We start from the raw sequence: 20,321 nt of genomic DNA, 5'->3' as shown, positions 1-20,321 counted from the left end.
TAGATTTGAATCGATCTTTCCAATAAGATCAAGTCCCCAATGTATGTTGAAGGAGTCCGTGCCATCCATGGATGAATGATGTTGCGTCTGCTTCAGAAGTATTTTCATGGGATAATGAAGACTTATCGATTGCAGTTCAGTTACACTTTGATCGTGTTGTTGTTGAATCAGTGTGTCATCGTCGAGATATTTGTGCTGAAACCAGATGCGTCATTATCGAAGGTGTACTTTCTGATTGGGAGTACAATTTGAAGGCTTCTTAGATGCTTGAGCGTTGAAGCGTCATATCCCTTAAGCATCGCATATCTTAGGTTTGATCGTCTCGTCCCTGAATATCTTCTGTTGATTCATCATCCCTTTCGTTGCGGTAGTGGGATTCAACACTTGTGCAAACATCAGAGCTTTATGATTTTGTGGAACACATGGACACTCCTTCAAAGCTATGGAGAAACGCCCAAAGTGTTATTTTCCATGCTTGGACATTATCTCAGTAATGAATATCTCAGTGCTCGATTCAGAGCAATGTCAGATTCAACCACTTGGTAAAATACTAATGCGGTGAAGCTACCATTTATAACGTCTTGCAGAGTTGCTAGAAGAAGTCCTCATGCTAGGATAGCATGTGAGGAAATAAATGACATAGACATGAGAGGAATGAGACTTTCCTGAGTGTGGAACCTCTTGATGAATATCTATGCATCTTTTGCAGGTTCTTTCTTCAACCTCGTCAAAGTTCGAAATTCCTCCAAGTGCTCTGATGATGGAATGTCCACCAAATCTTCTAGATCATAACTTTCTTTGTTGGAGAGATGTGCAACCAAAGGCGCTTCGTCAGTACCCATTTTTTTAGCGTGGATCCACGCTCGTCTGAAGAACATGTTGTTAGAGCATTGCTCGGTCGAACTCGCATGTGTTGCTATCTCAAGCATGTTTGTCAATATTAGTGATCAAAACTATAAGTCTTGATTACTAGCCTATTAGAGCTAAGGGTCTTGGATTAGGATAGAAAGTGTAGTTGAGCTCAAGACTCCATGGAAATCATCATACAAGACGAAGTACTACTCAAGGAACTGGTGGATCTTCATCGACTAAAAGGTATGTGGAGACTTGAACTTATCTGTCACTCAAAAGTCTATTTACTCTATCTCCTACTCTTGAGACAAAAGTCGTTTTGATATATAGACTTTCATTATACACATTTGCTATTTCGAGCCGAGTTTATCTCGCCTATCTATTTCTCGAAATGTGTGTTGGTAAGCTTTCGCTTTAGCCCAATTCATCTTTACCAAGTGATGAAAGTCATGTTATGTTTCAATCACTTTGAAAATTGCTCTGACGAAAAATGGTCTGTGAATAACGGCTATATAACGTTCTCTGAGAATGTTTCAATGATTGAAATGAGAGTTTAGATTACATAACCATTGGTAGGATATAAGCATGGAAGTCCTTATTCCTTGAACCAAAGTTTGCAAACTTTGTTGATCAATAGAAATGGTGGTGGCGTGAGCCAAGTCCACGAACTCAGTCCGCGAACTTGCGGAACTTCTCGGCCCGAGATTTCTGCTGGCGTTTGTGTACTCCTTCCATGAGCTTAAGTCCGCGAACCCATTCCGCGAACTTGAGCAGGTTATATCTAAAATCGGTTGTTCTTGAACTAATGCTTAAATAAACTAAGGTATGCTTTTGCAAACCGTGGCTATAAAGTTCATGAACCGATTCGAGTGAATCAAATCGATTTTGCTTCAGTTGTGTCTTGTGTAGTTACATAAGATTTCCTTGCAATTGAACAACTCTCTAACTAGTTCATTTGAGTCATTTGAACTAGTTATGGTTAAGAAGAATAAGGTTTACATGAGAGTAATCATATGGCTAACCTTTTGGTTGACTTGTTGAACCAACAAATGTTAATGTTTGGGTACGGTTCATAAACCCAAAATTGGACATTTCATTTGTGTGTGACAAGCTAAGTTTTCGATCTAACGGTTGAGAAATATGAGCTTGAATCTAATCAAGTTTTCATCTAAAGGTGAATATTGAATGCTTTGTTACTAAGCTAACATTGATTGCAACCCCTGATTTGAAAGTGTATATAAGGGAGAACTCTACCAACTGGGAAACCTAATCCCCACACATTCTGTGTGATACTAGTTGTGCTAAGCTAGAGTCGATTATCCTTTAACCTTTGGTTTCTTCTTCTAAACCAGGTTAACGACTTAAAGACTTCATTGGGATTGTGAAGCCAGACCGATAATACTTTTATCGTAGTTATGTGATCTGATCTTGTTGTTTCTATGTACGAGTACAATTGTAATAATTGGCTTGAGATTTCTATCTCCGATAGGCAAGATAAAAAGTAATCACAAACAAACTTCGTCTCATCGTTTGTGATTCCGCAATATTTTTTTCGCTGCGTCGATTAAGATTATTGTGAGGTGATTGATAATACTAAGCTGTTCTTCGGGAATATGAGTCTGGTATTATTGATTGGTTCCTGTTCACCTTGATTTATCAAAAGGCGGAATAAAACTCGTAGGTATATTCGTGGGAGACGGATTTATCTATTCTCGTAGACTTTTCTGTGTGATACAAATTTGTTTATTAAAGTCTTCGACTTTGGGTCGTAGCAACTCTTAGTTGTGGGTGAGATCAGCTAAGGGAATCAAGTGCGCAGTATCCTGCTGGGATCAGAGGCGTAGGAGCATAACTGTACCTTGGATCAGTGTAAGATTGATTGGGGTTCAACTACAGTCCATACTGAAGTTAATTTAGAGTAGGATAGTGTCTATAGCGGCTTAATACAGTGTGTGTTCAATATGGACTAGGTCCCGAGGTTTTTCTGCATTTACGGTTTCCTCGTTAACAAAATTCTGGTTCTGTGTTATTTCTATTCCACATTATATTTGTTTATATAATTGAAATAATACAGGTTGTGCGTTGTTCAATAAATTAGAATATCCGACCTTTTGGTTGTTGATTTAAATTGATTGACACTTGAATATCGGTCTTTGGTACCATCCAAGTTATCTCTCTTTGATAAAGACTCGCAGATTCTATTTGCTTGAGTAAAGATCAAATCGAGAGATTGGTATATAAACTCTTTGATATACTTTTATCTAGATTGAGTCTGGTTGTCTAGTTAATTCTATAGAAAGTATATTAGAGTTTGTCCATACAGATTGCTAAGCGAAATATTGGGTGTGGTTGTTAGACCCCCACTATTTCAATTGGTATCAGAGCAGGCAAATACTCTAAACCTAATAAGTTTGTGTTTGTTCGTTCCTTAAAAATTGTCCTATGGTAAATTTCTTTGGAAAACTTGCTCGTGGCATCTGTAACGCACGCCAAAAGTCCTTAAAGATTGCTCAAGGATTATTATTGTTAAAACCTCCGGGTTTACATGATAATCTCATGTCATCTAAAAAGAAAAATTTTGATGATGAAATCCAATCTAAAGGAAAAAATAAAAAGAAGGAAAGATTGAGGAAACGTTCGCCACGCTCAAGGATATGGACTCTCACTAGATTAACTCTTGATCTCTTTGAGGAATACTATCATAATGGATCAATTGATAAAGATCTATTTAGAGCGTTTGAAGGTGTTTTTAATCTCTTAGAAAAACTTAATTCTGTTAAGTCTAAGAATCCTCCCGAAAAAGGTTTTGTACATGATAAATCATCGAATAATATTGTACAACCTAGAATTCGGAAATTTTTTCCTTCTAGCCAGATTAAACGAAGGATAGAAAGCCCTGACTGCGTGGATTATCATCATTATGTTGACTATGTCACGGGGACTGTTCACACATATCAACCAGAAATGTTGCATGAGATTTACTCTGCACATTATGCCTCATGGTAACAAGTCTGGCACCACCCCATTTGTATATATCTTGAAATGGGGCAAGAAATGTTGAGTTGTGTACAGTTTTTCTATTCTCTTTTAGAATACCAAATAAAGCTTTCTACTGCATCCATCGTCTCTCTCAAAGTGTGTTGTCACGGGATGCATAGCCTTTGATGTGCAAATGGCTAAGAAAATCCCACTTTCATTGTGTGGGTCACGGTTCACAAACGGGTCCAAGCCCATCCTTGGTCTTATAAAGAAGAAGTTCGCGCACCCTCTTCTCCATCACCCGTCCGCGTACGTGAACCTCTAGGGTGTGTATAAGGTCAATACAAGGGTGAAGTGTGTCCAAGAACAATTGTCTTTGGTTGCAACGAAGTTTCCCGAGCTCAAGGAAGAATTGAACACAATTCAAGCATCTTGGAGTATCTATGATGAGGAAGAAGATGAGTAATTTTGTGTTTTTAGTTCATATAGTAAATCTTTTATATTTCTGTTTTTGTTTAGAAGAATAACTAGAGGTTGGAATAGTCATTATTGTGTTTACACATAGCTATGTCCAACGTTTTCATCTTCATGTTTTTAGATTTATTGGTTTTAAATTCTAAAACTGTTTGGAAGATGATTTTTGCAGTATTAATCTTTATGGTTTTATATATTGCAATATTGTTATGGGATATGTGTGTTTGCATCCATGAACTTGATTGTCCCATATCTTGTCAAAAGTAAAGTCGTTCATGAATTGATATGCATGTATTGATGAAAGAATGAATGGACTTTTGACAAATACAAAAGTTAAGCCTATATTGTCAATTATTGATGGAAGATAGGTTAAAATATTTTGTTTACAAGGATTACGTCTATTAAATGTCGTTATGCATATAGTGATGGAAAATAGAATGAATCCTTGTATATTCCGCAATAATTGATCTTTCCTGATCCATATTTTATGTATTATTATGTGGCTCCGTAATGTGTCTTATGTTGAGCACGAAACAACCAAGTTGATTATTTTTATGATTATCCTTGTTGTTGTTCCGTAAGGTACTTTATGTTGAGCATTTTGAACTAAATTAATCATCTTGTTTGGTTATTTAGTTATGACTCCATAAGTCTTCTTATGTTTGAGCGTTCATGACTGGGTTGATTGTTTTCATGATTAACTTAGTCATTTCTCCATAGACTCTCTTATGTGAGTATGACCAATTAAATTGATTACTTTTGTGATTAGTTTGATTGTGTATTTTGATTAGATTAATTATGGGTTTACTTGTGATTAATCTAATTGAGCGCTCTTAAGTCTCCATAAGTTTACTTGTGTTGGGCATTGTTGGTTAAATTAATCATGAACTTCTTGTGTTTAATTTAAAATTTTGGATTCAAATTCATACTTGTATGTGATTTGTTATGTCCAAAGAAATCATTCTTTTCTTTCGAAATTAAGGTCTCTCTTGTTGTTTCCTTGGGAATGACATTTAATGGGGGAGAGTTCTTTTTGAACTTGCGCTTAATTGCCAAATCTTTGTGGGGAGTGCGACTGTGGAATATTATAGGGGTTATCTTGTATCTTTAAACTCCTTGATGAATGCATTTAGCTTCGGCTTTATGATTGCATCTAAATAAGATGATGTGTGTTCTTTTTTTTGGTCATGAAATGTCTCTTTCGGAAATTTGATTAGGATCCCGTTCTTGTACCTTTGCCAATTTTATTGACAAAAAGGGGGAGAATTAATATATAGTTCACACTAAAAATACATATGGTTTTCGGATCATTATGTAAGGGGGAGTGGTTTCCATGTGAGATGGAGTATTGACTAAGGGGGAGTGATACATATCACCATAGTATTGTTGTTGAAGTTGTGATAAATTGAATTTTGACGTTGTATAATGATACTATGACACTGTATAACAATGATTGAGAACTATTGTTTCTTGTTGTTATAGCTACGTATTTTCAACAACGATGATGCTAAACTTACAACCTTTGGGATCATTGGAGTACTTGGAAGTGACGAAGATTTCGAGTAATGTTGAAGATTAGGCATGTGGCATAGGAGCTACAAAAGTTAATTTATTTATTTTTTGTATTTCATATGTATTAATAGTTTTGCCACTAAAATTGACAAAGGGGGAGATTGTTAGAGCATTGCTCGGTCGAACTCGCATGTGTTGCTATCTCAAGCATGTTTATCAATATTAGTGATCAAAACTATAAGTCTTGATTACTAGCCTATTAGAGCTAAGGTCTTGGATTAGGATAGAAAGTGTAGTTGAGCTCAAGACTCCATGACAATCATCATACAAGACGAAGGACTACTCAAGGAACTGGTGGATCTTCATCGAATAAAAGGTATGTGGAGACTTGAACTTATCTGTCACTCAAAAGTCTATTTACTCTATCTCCTACTCTTGAGATAAAAGTCGTTTTGATAAATAGACTTTCATTATACACATTTGCTATTTCGAGCCGAGTTTATCTCGCATATCTATTTCTCGAAATGTGTGTTGGTAAGCTTTCGCTTTAGCCAAATTCATCTTTACCAAGTGACGAAAGTCATGTTATGTTTCAAGCACTTTGAAAATTGCTCTGACGAAAAATGGTCTGTGAATAACGGCTATATAACGTTCTCTGAGAATGTTTCAATGATTGAAATGAGAGTTTAGATTACATAACCATTGGTAGGATATAAACATTGTTGTGGAAACACATATATGCATAAGTCCTTATTACTTGAACCAAAGTTTGCGAACTTTGTTGATCAAGAGAAATGAAAGTGGCGTGAGCCAAGTCCGCGAAATTGCGGAACTTCTCGGCCCGAATTTTTTTGCTGGAGTTCGTGTACTCCTTCCATGAGCTTAAGTCCGCGAACCCAGCCCGCGAACTTGAGCAGGTTATATCTAAAGTCGGTTGTTCTTGAACTAATGTTTAAATAAACTAAGGAATGCTTTTGCAAACCGTGGCTATAAAGTTCATGAACCGATTCGAGTGAATCAAACCGATTTTGCTTCAATTGTGTCTTGTGTAGTTACATAAGATTTCCTTGCAATTGAACAACTCTCTAACTAGTTCATTTGAGTCATTTGAACTAGTTATGGTGAAGAAGAATAAGGTTGATATGAGAGTAATCATATGGATAACCTTTTGGTTGACTTGTTGAACCAACAAATGTTAATATTTGGGTACGGTTCATAAACCCAAAATTGGACATTTCATTTGTGTGTGACAAGCTAAGTTTTCGATCTAACGGTTGAGAAATATTAGTTTGAATCTAATCAGGTTTTCATATAACGGTGAATATTGAATGCTTTGTTACTAAGCTAACATTGATTGCAAACCCTAATTTGAAAGTGTATATAAGGGAGAACTCTAGCAACTGGGAAACGTAATCCCCACACGTTCTGTGTGATACGAGTTGTGCTAAGCTAGAGTCGATTCTCCTTTAACCTTTGGTTTCTTCTTCTAAACCAGGTTAACGACTTAAAGAATTCATTGGTACTGTGAAGCCAGACCGATACTACTTTTATCGTAGTTGTGTGATCTGATCTTGCTGTTTCTATCGTACGAGTACAATTGTAATAACTGGCTTGAGATTTCTATCTCCGATAGGCAAGATAAAAAGTAATCACAAACAAACTTCGTCTCATCGTTTGTGATTCCGCAATATCTTTTTTCATTGCGTCGATTAAGATTATTGTGAGGTGATTGATAATACTAAGTTGTTCTTCAGAAATATAAGTCTGGTATTATTGATTGGTTCATGTTTACCTTGATTTATCAAAATACAGAACCAAACTCGTAGGTATATTCGTGGGAGACGGATTTATATATTATCGTAGACTTTTCTGTGTGATACATATTTGTTTATTAAAGTCTTTGACTTTGGGTTGTAGGAACTCTTAGTTGTGGGTGAGATCAGCTAAGGGAATCAAGTACGCAGTATCCTGCTGGGATCAGAGGCGTAGGAGCATAATTGTACCTTGGATCAGTCTGAGCTTGATTGGGGTTCAACTACAGTCCAGACCGAAGTTAATTTGGAGTAGGCTAGTGTCTGTAGCGGCTTAATACAGTGTGTGTTCAATCTAGACTAGGTCCCGGGGTTTTTCTGCATTTGCGGTTTCTTCGTTAACAAAATTCTGGTGTCTGTGTTATTTATATTCCGCATTATATTTGTTTATATAATTGAAACAATACAGGTTGTTCGTTGTTCAATCAATTAGAATATCCGACCTTTTGGTTGTTGATTTAAATTGATTGAGATATAAACTCTTTGATATACTTTTATCTAGATTGAGTCTGACTGTCTAGTTGATTCTCTAGAAAGTATATTAGAGTTTTTCCATACAGATTGCTAAGTGAAATTTTGGGTGTGGTTGTTAGACCCCCACTTTTTCACATGTCATATCCTGGATCTTACTGATTATGTGAAACTTGGTTTTTGTCCAGGTTGAACTTGTGTTCACTTTGAGAGTGATGTAGCCATAAGTATTTTCGAGCGTTCCTTCAAGGTATCTGATTGACATGGGATCACGAGTAGCTTCTTGTCGAGTGATGCCTGCGGCTCTGAGGGTTTTCAGTGGAATGATGTTGATAGCGGGGTCAGCATCGATCACTATTCTTCCAAATTCATTTCCTCTGAGATGGACTGTAGTAAGCAGCCCCCAGTAGTGCATCTCCTTGTCTGTGGATGAAGGTTCGTGGAGTATTTCCGGGATGGACAGACTCTGACACAATGTAATTCGATGTTGTGAGCATATGTTTCTTTTGTGCCTTAGACAGATAGAGCAATTCCACAGATATGCTCGATCAACGATTGAACTGCTTCTTTGACTGGTTGTTCAGAGAGTGTAAAGGTTCTGATTAGGAGAGGATTCATGTGTACTCCTTCAGTCCCCAGTTGAATCTATTGTGGATCAACCTTCTCTTTGAAGATGTGCTTCAAAATGTTGCAGTTACTTGTTGGATGATTGATGAATCTATGAAGGTGACAGTACCTGGAATTCTCCATTTTCCTTCAATTGGCTCTCTCAGATGAACGACAATTTGAGTGCACCATCTTGAACCTAGACTTCCAGTAACTCGATCACTCCTTCATGAGAAGGGCGAAGTTTGAGTCCCCGTTTGAACATTTCCCCGTTCGTTGATGTCGGGTCGAGGATTGTGCAAGATTGATTATCCTTTCTTTGCACTTTCGGAGGAGATTGGGATGTTGGAGAAGCGTTCTTATGTGGCTGCACTCCGGCTTTTCTCTTGCTCCCTTCAGCAAAATTCATGCAAGGTTGGAGATTGTACTGCTGGTTGACTAGGCGTCGGCTGCTTCGAGGTTCCTCGACCTTGTAGACTATGCTCTTTCCAGTAAAGAAGGCGTAGTAGTCGTTGATCGTCTAGCTGCTTCATGAATCTCTGAGAAAGTCTGGAGCCGGAGATTTTCTAGCAAGTAGACCGAGATCATTCTGTTGATGCACAAGTCCACCAGTTGTTGTTCAGTGACATTCGGGTCATGACAATCCAAGGCTTGGATTCTGAATCTCTTTACACAATCGTTCAGATATTCATTGCTCTTCTGAGACATTCTTCCTAAGTTAGAGAGAGTAATCTGCTCTAAGACGAAGAAGTATTTCCGATAGAAAGCATTAACCATTTCTCCCCAGCCAGTGATGCTCCCAGGTGCAATGTTTCTGTACCATGTGTATGCTCGGCGGGTATGGGTATTTCTTTTACGAACGGGGCAGTGACTGGGATTGGCATACCCTCCCCATACCTTCCCCATGGCCATCCCTAAGTACCATCCCAATTACAAGTGCCTTGGAAATTCCTAGCTTCCTTTGCGAGAAGGTCAGTTGGATTGTTGGCTGTTCTTGGAACAAAGAAAAATCCTAGGAAATTAGAACAAAAACTAATTTGATACTTCACCGCATCCATAATAGTTTGATTTTTCCACAATATAGAGGAAGGAGACCCATTCAAGTAATCAAAGAGCTTTTTACAATCTCCTTCTATGCTGAAACTGGATATGCCTTGCTCTCTTGCCCATTTAGCTGCTTGAAGAAATCATATTTCCTCTGCCTCTTTAGGAGATGTCGTTGTGAAGAGCCCTGGTTGTCCTTGCTCGAAAGTACCTGTGTCATTACGCAGAATTATAGCATAACCTGCTGGTCTATCTCATGCTGCATCAAGGTTAATTTTATATTGCAAAGTGCTAGGTATTCTCCAGCCTATCCTGGAATGTTCCGTATGTCTAGATGAGCTAGAGTGAGCTCTTGTTTTATCATTACTCCAGTAATGAAGATGTCTTTGGATTTCCAGAGCTAGTTGTAAACTAGTTTTCTGTTTCTTCTCAAAAACTTTGTCACATCTTTCTTTCCAAATAAACTAGATTTTTGTCATGATAATCTCTATTGGTAAGGTTTTGTTTGGTTGAGCCATCCATACCTTACAGATTTCTAAGAAAGTTGTAGAGGTACAAAAGTTTAATTCTACTGGGTTAGGACTTACAACCCAAACTGATTTAGCAAAGTGGCAATGAAAAGGAGATGTTCTAAACATTCATCAGCATCACGACCGAATGGACATTTTGGGGAGATTTCTTTCACAAATCTGGATAGTTTGAGGTTTGTGGATACAACATCTTGAAGACGTTTCCATGTAAATATTTGTAATCTTTGTGACAGATTTAATGCCCATAATCCTTCCCAAAAAGAGTCGGGCATTTCTAGATTGTGTGTGTTGATAGTGCTTTCTGTCAACTTTTGGTACACGAATTTAACTGAAAATTCTCCCGACTTAGTTAGCATCCTTCTAAGTTTATTCTGTTTTCCTAATGAAGGCTATTCTAATACTACAAATTTTTCCTGCTATGTTGTAAGGAAATAAAGAGAGAATTAATGTAACATTCCACTTTTTGGTGATAGGATCAATAAGATCTGCCACAAATGTTAAATGAGAGTTGTCTGCGTTCCTGAGTTGGTTCAAGCCTAATTCTAAATTTAGTATCCACATGTATTCCCATATATTAATGCTGGGCCCATCACCTACTTTCCATATATTGTTTTGTTCAATCAGTTTAATTCCTTTAATGATACCTTTCCAGATCCAAGAGCTGGTGCATGGTGGAGGGTTTGGATCTAAAGAAAGATATTTTCCTGAAATATTTGAGTTTAAGTTAAGAAACCCATAAGGCATTGGGTTATGTCAATAATCTCCAGGCTAAATTCATTGATAAATTAAATTTATGTGCATTTATAAAACCTAAACCACCTTTACTAAGTGGTTTGCAAAGACAGGGATAAGATTTAGGGTAGTATCCCTTCTTATCTGTTTCTTTCCCCCACCAGAAGTCCCTTTATAGAGCATCAATTGTTTTCGTAAAATTTTTAGGAATTACAAAATATCCCATCTGGTAGGTTGCCATGCTTGCTATCACATCTTTGTTGAGGACCATCTTATTAGATTGTGCAAGAAGTTTTCCTTTCCATCCCTGAACCTTGTGTTCCATTTTTCCCTATTATACCTTCAAAAAGCTTGATTTTTGATTTGTCAATGAAGAGAGGGGCACCCAAGTAAGAGTCTTTTAAGTCTTTCTTTTTTATTTTGAGGAGTTTAAAAATCATTCTTTGATGTTTGGGGTGTACTTTTTTAATGAAAAACACTCTTAATTTATCAAAATTTATCATTTGGCCAGAGGCTTTTATTGAAAGTTTCTATAATTTGAAGGATGTAGTTACATTCCTTAAGGTCTGCTCTGACAAAAAGAAGACAGTCATCTGCAAAAAAATAAATGAGAGATTGGGCTATTTTTTGGTGTCATTTTGACACCATGAATAACTTTCTCATTTTCTTTGTCTAGCAAAAGTCTTGAGAAGATTTCCATGAAAATGATGAATAAGTAAGGGGATAGAGGATCTCCCCTGGTTGGTTTAAATAAGTCCCCTGGATTACAATTAAGAAGAACAACTATAGAAGTTGTTGATATGCATTGGAAGATTAAGTTACAAAAGGTCTGATTAACACCAAAAGCTTTAAGAGCTGACATTAGAAAATCCCAGTTTATTCTGTCAAAGGCTTTTGTCATGTCAATTTTGATTCTCAAACCCCCTTGTTTGACCTTTTTCTTTTTAAAAGAGTGAATAATTTCGTGTGCAATAATAATATTGTCTGAAATTTGTCTCTTGGAAAGAAAGGTTGCTTGAAAGGGGGAAGTTATGGATTTTATATGTGTTTTGATTCTATTAACCAGGATTTTTGCAATAATCTTATAACAGTATTGCAAAGTCCAATTGGTCTGTATTTACTAGGATTTTTAGGATGTCTTATTTTGGGGATGAGAAAAAGAAAAGTCTTATTAAGGTCAGGGTTAAGTTTACCAGTTCTGAAGAAGTGTTGAACTGTTAAAGTAACCCGATCTCCCACTGTTTCCCAGTTTTGTTTGAAGAAACTAGCTGGGAAGTCATCATGGACTGGAGATTTATTAGGTTTGAGACTCTTCAAAACTTTTAGAATTTCCTCTTAAGGTATATAAGATATGATTTCATTATCTTCATCTGTTATACATGCCTGGATTTTTTGAAAGATTCCAGTGTCTTGAGGTTGATTAGAGGGGGTTGCTGAGAAGAGATTATTGAATTATTTAGCTAGGATGTTTTTCATCTCAATTCAATCAAAGGTTGTGTCATTATTACTGTTTTTTAGACATTCTATTGTGTTCCATTTTTTTCCTTTCAATGTTTTTGTATGAAAATACTTTATATTTTTTCACCTACTGTGACTATGTTATCTCTAGATTGTTGTTTTGCTATCTCTTCTTGAGTGTTATAGAGATGCTCTAATTGGATCAGTTTTTCTTGAATTTTCTCTTCTTTGTTGTACAAGAGAGGTGAGTTGTTGATTCTGTCAATCTGGGTTAGAATTTATTTTGATTTTTTTAGAGGGCAAACCAAAAATATTTCTTTTCCAAAGTGTTAGATGATTTACTAGAGACTGTATATTGGATACTAGATCAACAGAAGGGTTATCACTACTTAAATGGTTCCATGTATCTTTTATTGATTGTATACAAGATTCTTCCTTCTTCCAAGTATCATAAAATTTGAAAGTGTATTCAAAATTGGCCGTACTAGTATCAAGAGTTAAAGCTATAGGACTATGACCTGATCCTATAACCACTAAATGAGAGAATTTGGCCTCAGGGAATTGCAAATTCCAATAAACATTTGTCACTACTATATCAAGCCTTTCCTATATATTTGTTGAGCCATTTTTATGATTGTTCCATGTAAATTGATAGCCTGAGAAATCTAAGTCATAAAGGCCAGCTTGTTGTAAAATATTCTGATAGTAAGCGCAATCAGCTTTCTTGAAAAGTAAACCTCCTTGTTTGTCTGATTGGTCAAAAATCATGTTCATGTATCCTAGAAGGATCCAAGGTAGGTTTTGTTTATTAGCATGATCTGAAATTTCACTGAGATAGTCCCGGGCTATGTTTCTATTTGATGGGTAAGGACTGCCATAAAAATAAGTTAATAACTACTTTTTTGATTAAGCGTTGGTCTGTACTAGGATATTAATCATGTTGATATTCCATTGAATTATTTCAAAATGAAATCCATCTATTCATGCTACAACTAAACCTGTTTCCAAGCCAATAGGGTTAACAATGTAAAGCTTGGGTAATCTTTTAGGAGAGATTTCACTAAATGTGGATGAGACTTTGTTTCGAAGAGAAAAATAATTTCAGACTTAGTAGTATTGATGATTTGGTATAAAGGATTTTGGGTAAAATGGTTGCCACAACCCTGCACATTCCATGCTATCAATTTCATAATTGATAGGAAGATTTAGAAGTATGTTTCTATGGTTATTGTATTTCTATGTTCATAAGATGCGGAAGTTTAAACCTAAGTTTTAACTAGGTTCTAAAAGTAAGATAATTAATAAGTGTATGAAGTATAACAAAAGATTAACTAAAGATTATGTAGTGTTGAAGTAAATATATGAAAATAATTCAAGTAAATATCAAATAATGTGTAAGAGATCATAATTTTATGAAAAGTACTCGTGTCTCCTCCTGTTGCTTTGAAGGGGTTAACTCTGGGAATGAAATTGGGAGATAAGCACTTGTCTGAGATTCATGTTCTAAAATGTTTGACCCATATTTATTAATTTTAAAAATCTTTCTATCCACCGAAGGAAAGGAGAAAAGATTTTTCGATTAAGAAGAAGATAGGAAATCTGAAATCGATATTTTAAAAGCTGATTTTGGTTGAGTTGCTGGAGTCTGAAAAGATGATGCACTGCAGATTTGATTATCAGGCTTTGATAAGGAGGAGACTGCAGAAATTGATGGAGAGGATGAAGAAATAGAAATTGGGGATTCAAATGAATCCCTAGCTTTTTCGAATGATGAAAATGACAGCCTTCTACCCACTAAAGGAGGGGATGCAATCCTATTTTGTTGAACCGGGTTAAGAATGTCATGTACAAGGCCGGACCCGTTCTGAAGCTCCAATTTAGACATTCTTGAATCTTCAATGACTCTGATGGTTTCAGAGTTAGCAGATCGGGACGATTCATCCTCCAATTTGGGCAGTGGAATAAAGTTTTCAGGGGAATTAAAAGGGAATGTTCTTTTTTGTAAAACAGATGAAGATACTAGAGGCATGCATATCTTCATCAATGACAACCGGTCCTAAGACTTCATAAGATTGGTGATTAGCTTGAGAAAAATTTTCCTCATTCACATAGGTTTTAAAGATGTCATTGAAAGTTTCACGCACACCAGGCTGGTTAAGGTATGTCTCTACAGGCACTGTCACTCCGTAGCTATCGAAGTTGTCTTTTGGATTCCATATTTGAACTAGCACATCATTCAACCCGTTCATATCATCACTCAGGTAAGGTGAGTTAACTGAGATATCATAAATGTTTTCTAGTGGTCTACCATTGAGGATATCACAGTTAGCACAGTTACCAACCAACTTTGTGCCCGAAATTCAGACGGTGACTACAAACTTTGGAAGGAAGATTTAAGTAGTTAAAGTAAATAGAACTGACAGGATAATTTCCCACTTTAACTAGAAGATGATATATAAGAGGTTTCTCTATGTTCACCCAAACTAACACTCTTGGCAGGCAATCTGGTGTTAAGATTTCAAAACTAGTACACACTCTATGACTTCTATGCTCATGCACATTTGAAATGGTAGCCCAAATCGGGATCTCGTTAACTTTATCAGTGGATATACTCATTCCTTGCTATTTTACATTAGCTAATCAGAAGAGGTACAAAATAGTGCGATTTATAAGCCGGTTAAGGAATCAGGTCAAACTGTGCTTCCAATTAGTTTTAGCAAATGAAAATGGTCCAATTTGAACATTTTTAAGAATTTGAGGTTTTTGTATCAGATTTGTTCAGTATAGAGTTTTAATGAATCCCAATTTTTGACTGTTTTTTTTTTTTTGTCAGTTTAGTCACCTTAGTGTTTTACCCCTTCCTATGTTAAGAATATTAGTTACACGCTTAACCCTAACGTTACAATAAAAAGATCTTAAAAGGTTTCATTTTCCGAAGTATTTCCTCCCTTTCGAGAAGGTTTTCCCTATTTACCACCCACGCTTTTCCTATTTGCCACTCGCATAAATTATCACTCCCACTTATCCTATTTACCATCCATATAAATTTTAAAATATCCTAAATACCACCTCTCTTGACTTTTTGTTTAAACTCAACCATAAAACGACCCCAATAGCTAAAAAAATAAAAAAACCATAAGTTGAAAATATTTCTTATACTCCATCGACCACCCACACACCACCACCTTCACCCATGTTTTCCTTTTTGATAAACAAAAAAAAAATTCTCGCATAAGAGAATTATAAGCCTGCAGTTTCTATACCGTTGGACTTATCTACTTCCAGATTGGGTTTTATATTAGAAAAACAACTGTTAAATAATCATATCATTTTGTTTTAGATTTAAGGTCTGTGTAACACAATTTCTTTTGTCTCTTCACTGATCTTCAATCTCTTTTGACTACCAACAACACTTAACGATAAAAAAGACAATAAGAACCACTGTAATCGGTTAGAAATTTTGGTTATATTTTTTCTTTTTTCCTATCTCATATCTCCTTGATCCAAACAAAATAACAATATTGAAAATCTAAAGTCAAGATATGAAATAGGTTTAAGATCACGCTTTGGTTGACGAATTTCATGATAACTTTTCTTTTTAAGCAATGCATCATGTGCAATTTGAGCAATAATTTGATGCTGATGCCATGATTTTCGTGTTAATTGAATTGGTAGTTCCGCAGTAAGCATGTAAAGTATAATTGTTCTGGAGGTGACAGAAACTAGAAATGGTAAATAATAGAGGTGTGATTAATATTCGATTCTCTGAAGATTGGATTTAACACAGTTTTAGAGAAATAGTTAATTTTTGGTATACCACAATAAATAATTAAGCACTTTTAATGAAGGAGGATTAATGAAGAAGAAGAATTTTTTTAATGAAAACGGAAATCAACTGAGAAGAAGAAGAATTTTTTTAATGAAAACGGAAATCAACTGAGAAGCAGAAGAAAAGTATTAGTTGTAGTCAAATTTTATTTCACTTTTTTAGGTGGTAAATAGGAAAAAGAAAAGATGAAAAGAAGAATCAACTTTTCATCTTTTCTTTGACTGCGTTTATGCAAAAGCTAAATGGAACTTACAACCAGTTCCAGTGCAGGGAATATTTTCTGACCAAAATTCTAATAACATATCATTTCTAGACATCTATAATGTTTGGATGACAGGTGAAGTAAACTCAATCTCAATGGCACTAGCAGCAACAAAGTGCTGGTTTATCCGGAAAGAAAGGCGCCTTAGGGTGTTTGAAAATAAAGAAAGAACACCAGACCAGTTAGCTTTAGTAATATCAAAACACTATGAACACTAGCATCCAGTGACACAAAACATAACAAGTACTCATGACAGGACAACAACTGATACACAAGATACTTGGAAATTCCCAAATACTAATACTTCGAAAATTAATTGTGATGCCTCATGGTTATCTTCTAAAACTGATGCAGGTATTGGTTTTATCTTACGTAATTGGACAGGTACTTTTAAAGGAGCAGGAATGGCAAAGTGCAGAACCTCATCAGCTGAAGAAGCAGAAGCTCTAGCTTTGCTGCACACAACAGAATGGGCCATCAAAGAAGAACTGCAAAATCTGGTCATTGAGGGTGATAACAAAGCAACAATTAATTATTTACTAGGACAAGATACAACTATCAGTTGGCAAAGTAAAGCTATCTTAGAAGAAGTTAAAAAGAAAGTTACTCAGCTGGTTTCTTTTGGAGGCTTTCAGCTGGTGAACAGAAGAGGAAACAAGGCAGCAGATCTTTTGGCAAAGAAAGGAAGAAAAGAAGCTATTACTACTTTAAATTTCTATGAAGCACCACTGTTTTTAATTCCAACAATTGCTTATGACACTGTCAAAGCTTTAGAACTTTGTAATATTAGTTTAATCATGTAACTTTTTCAGCGGATGCTTATCATACGGATTCAGCCATCGGAAGAACTACTCTTAATGAGTCTGTTCCAAATGAGACTGAATCTGCAGATTAGCTTTCCCTCCAAATGAGACTGAATCTGCACTAAAAAAAAGGAAAAAGAAAAATTTAAAAGTAGAATTAGTTTTAATATTTTAGGGAAGGTGGCAAATAGGAAAAGTATGGGTGACAAATAGGTGAAACCTTCGAGAAGACACCTCTCCTCATCTAATCGATATGGGATTATGGCTTAGTCTTTAGGGTTTGGGCATACCATTAGCTTATGCAAACCGGCATTCCTTGACCACATGCACCAATCTAATGAGTATCCAATGGAACAGAATCTGATTCTGGCAAGTGTCATGACCTGTATCATTCTGGCAAGTCTTGAGTCCGATGATACAATTGGAATTTGAACAACCCTGCGCAGTATGTTGAAGAACTGCTGAAGTAGCCATGAATATCACTGCTGTGGGGGATTATAACCATGCAAAAACTCGAGTTAGTAATTGATAGATCTGCAGCAATGTTTTGAAAAGGAACTTCACTGGGTTTTGTTTCTTGTTCTGAGAGTATATAAAGAACAAAAGAAAATGACCAATCATTGGTCAGCAGATGTGACCTGCAAAAAAACAGAAGATAGATCTTTGGGGAGAGACACAGTAGACTGCTTATGAGTCGAGTCAGTTTTGATCCAACAAGTAGGCCAAAATTCTACAAACAAAGCCCCCCATAAAATTCAAAGTCCAAATTTCAAACTTTTATAATGAGAGCAATTTCGCTCACCTTCTTATTTGTCAATGTATTATGCTCAATTTAATCCATTCAAGTCTAAAAACTGATGGAAGAACTTAAACACTAAAATAGCAAACCAGACCACTGGAAAGATGAAATGACTGTCCTAAAGTGTGCTAACTGCAGTGAGAGACTGCAACGACAACTATATCTTTATGAAGAAAGAATAAAAAGATTGATTCATCATTAGGTACTGCTCAAGAGACAACAAACATATATTTACGGAACAGAACTACATAGACAAAGCATTCATGAATTCACATAATTAAACACTTGCAAGATGCACATTGAAGAGAGTAATAAGAGGGGGAAAATGCAATACTGCTTTCATTACAATGTGCACAAACCATTAGATTTGAACTTCGTTCAATGCTTGATAGATCCATCCTCGTCCTCTTCAATATCCCAACTCAAATCCTCATCTTCATTAGCAGTACTCAACCGCTTGCGCAATTCATCCCTATGGCTGCTACTAATAGTCGCTTTCTTCTCATCACCACTGCCAACATCTCCAATCTCATCCCAACCAAGATCCTCTTCCTCAGATACAACCACCTGACCAGAAATTCCTGACAGTTCACTGGACTTGACAGATTCACCAGATTCATTTTTCCCTTCCACAATCACCTTTTCATCTGATTTCGTTCCAGATTTGTCATTACTTTCTGATTCTAATTCTTCTACTTTTCCTCCAGGTGCCATTTTCTCCTCAGACTCATTTTTGCCATCAACTTCCTCTGCAGGAGCCTTATCTTCACTCTTGCTATCAGCAACCTTAGAATTCTCAACCTGTAATTCTTCAACACACTTATTTTCAGTTACCGCAATCTCACTCTGTAGTTCCTTAGTTTCTTTTTTCTCCAAATCTTCAGCAACTGAAGAATCCACCCTAGATTCGGATTTATTAGAGCTCTCATCATCATCAACATCCCAACTCAAGTCTTCCTCGTCATCCACTGAAATTGCTCTCTTTACAAGATTAGCTCTGGCATCTTCAACTTGCTCAAGTTTATAAACTCTAAAATAATACCTACTCCAAAATGTCTCACTATCAATAACGCTAGGAACAAGTTTCGAATAAATCCCTTCCATAACATTATTCTCGTCAAGTAAATTCTCAATCTCTTCACCTTTCTCTTCTAAATCAAATCCTGATTTCCATTTCTTAAACTCATCCAAATCGATTAACTCTTCCGTGTAAGTATTCATATCATTCTGAATCGCATACACATTCGCTTCAAATCTACTACTATATGTTCTCGAATTCCTAATATTATAATTACGTTCTTGATTATTACTATCAAAATTATTCGATGCATTTTCGAAATCAGCAGAAAGAATGACATCTTTACCTTGAGAAATAATCTCAGCTGTTCCACGCCAAACCGATTCAAGTGATCCTTGAGCTACAGATGCTCCAGCTTCAATTGAAACAGGAATTTCTTTGACAGCACGACTAGCAACTTCACGAATAGCAACCGTTTCATTCTTTAATCCAGCACTAAATTCTTCTAGATCTCGTTTATATGTTTGAATCACTGATTCAGATTTTGTCGTTAAGGTTTTCATTAATCCTCCAAAACTCCAAGTATTACCAATAGAAGAATCTGAGTGAGAATCGACTGAAGAATCTGATTGATCTTGAACATTTTCTTGTTTGGGTGATTCAGATGAATCATTTTTCCTGAGATCTGATGGATCGGATGGTTGTTGATCTTCTGAGAATACTGATTTGAACAAATCCATTGGACAAAGGATCGACTAGAGAGAATGCGGTTTTGATAGATGAAAGGGAGAAGAGAAAGCAGTGGGTGAGTATCCAAATGATGCCCTATTTTCTAATAGCGCCACTTATCATTGCCATGATCTATCAAGAGAACGCAGTCGATGACTAGCCAATTTGGCAGATGGGATTGTGGTTAGGCTAAGTCATATGGGCTAAATTTGTCTGTTAGATTAGACAAAAAAACGTTGCAGATAAGAAAAAAATGTTATCTATTTTTTTAACATTACTTCTCTCTAAATATATCTCGCGTGTGAACTAGTAGCGAGATGGTTTCGCTCAATGGTTCAACGCGGAGAAAATCAGTTTTTCGCAGTTTGGTTCAACGTATAGTGGAATATTCCACGATATTTGCACTGAATTA

At 36.2% G+C, this 20,321-nt stretch overlaps 1 protein-coding gene across 1 annotated transcript; it reads right to left on the bottom strand.

Moving 5' to 3' along the window:
• Positions 1 to 18,326: 18,326 nt before the first annotated feature.
• On the bottom strand, positions 18,327 to 20,021 carry LOC113318887 (protein DOS2-like). Its single transcript, XM_026567168.1, has one exon. It carries the CDS (start codon positions 19,918 to 19,920, stop codon positions 18,541 to 18,543), a length of 1,380 nt encoding a protein of 459 aa, XP_026422953.1. The 5' UTR covers positions 19,921 to 20,021; the 3' UTR covers positions 18,327 to 18,540.
• Positions 20,022 to 20,321: the final 300 nt, after the last annotated feature.

This window comes from Papaver somniferum, chromosome 10 (assembly GCF_003573695.1).
Source record: "Papaver somniferum cultivar HN1 chromosome 10, ASM357369v1, whole genome shotgun sequence".
Classification (NCBI taxonomy): Eukaryota; Viridiplantae; Streptophyta; class Magnoliopsida; order Ranunculales; family Papaveraceae; genus Papaver; species Papaver somniferum.
This window is presented reverse-complemented; position numbering and strand designations above follow the sequence as displayed.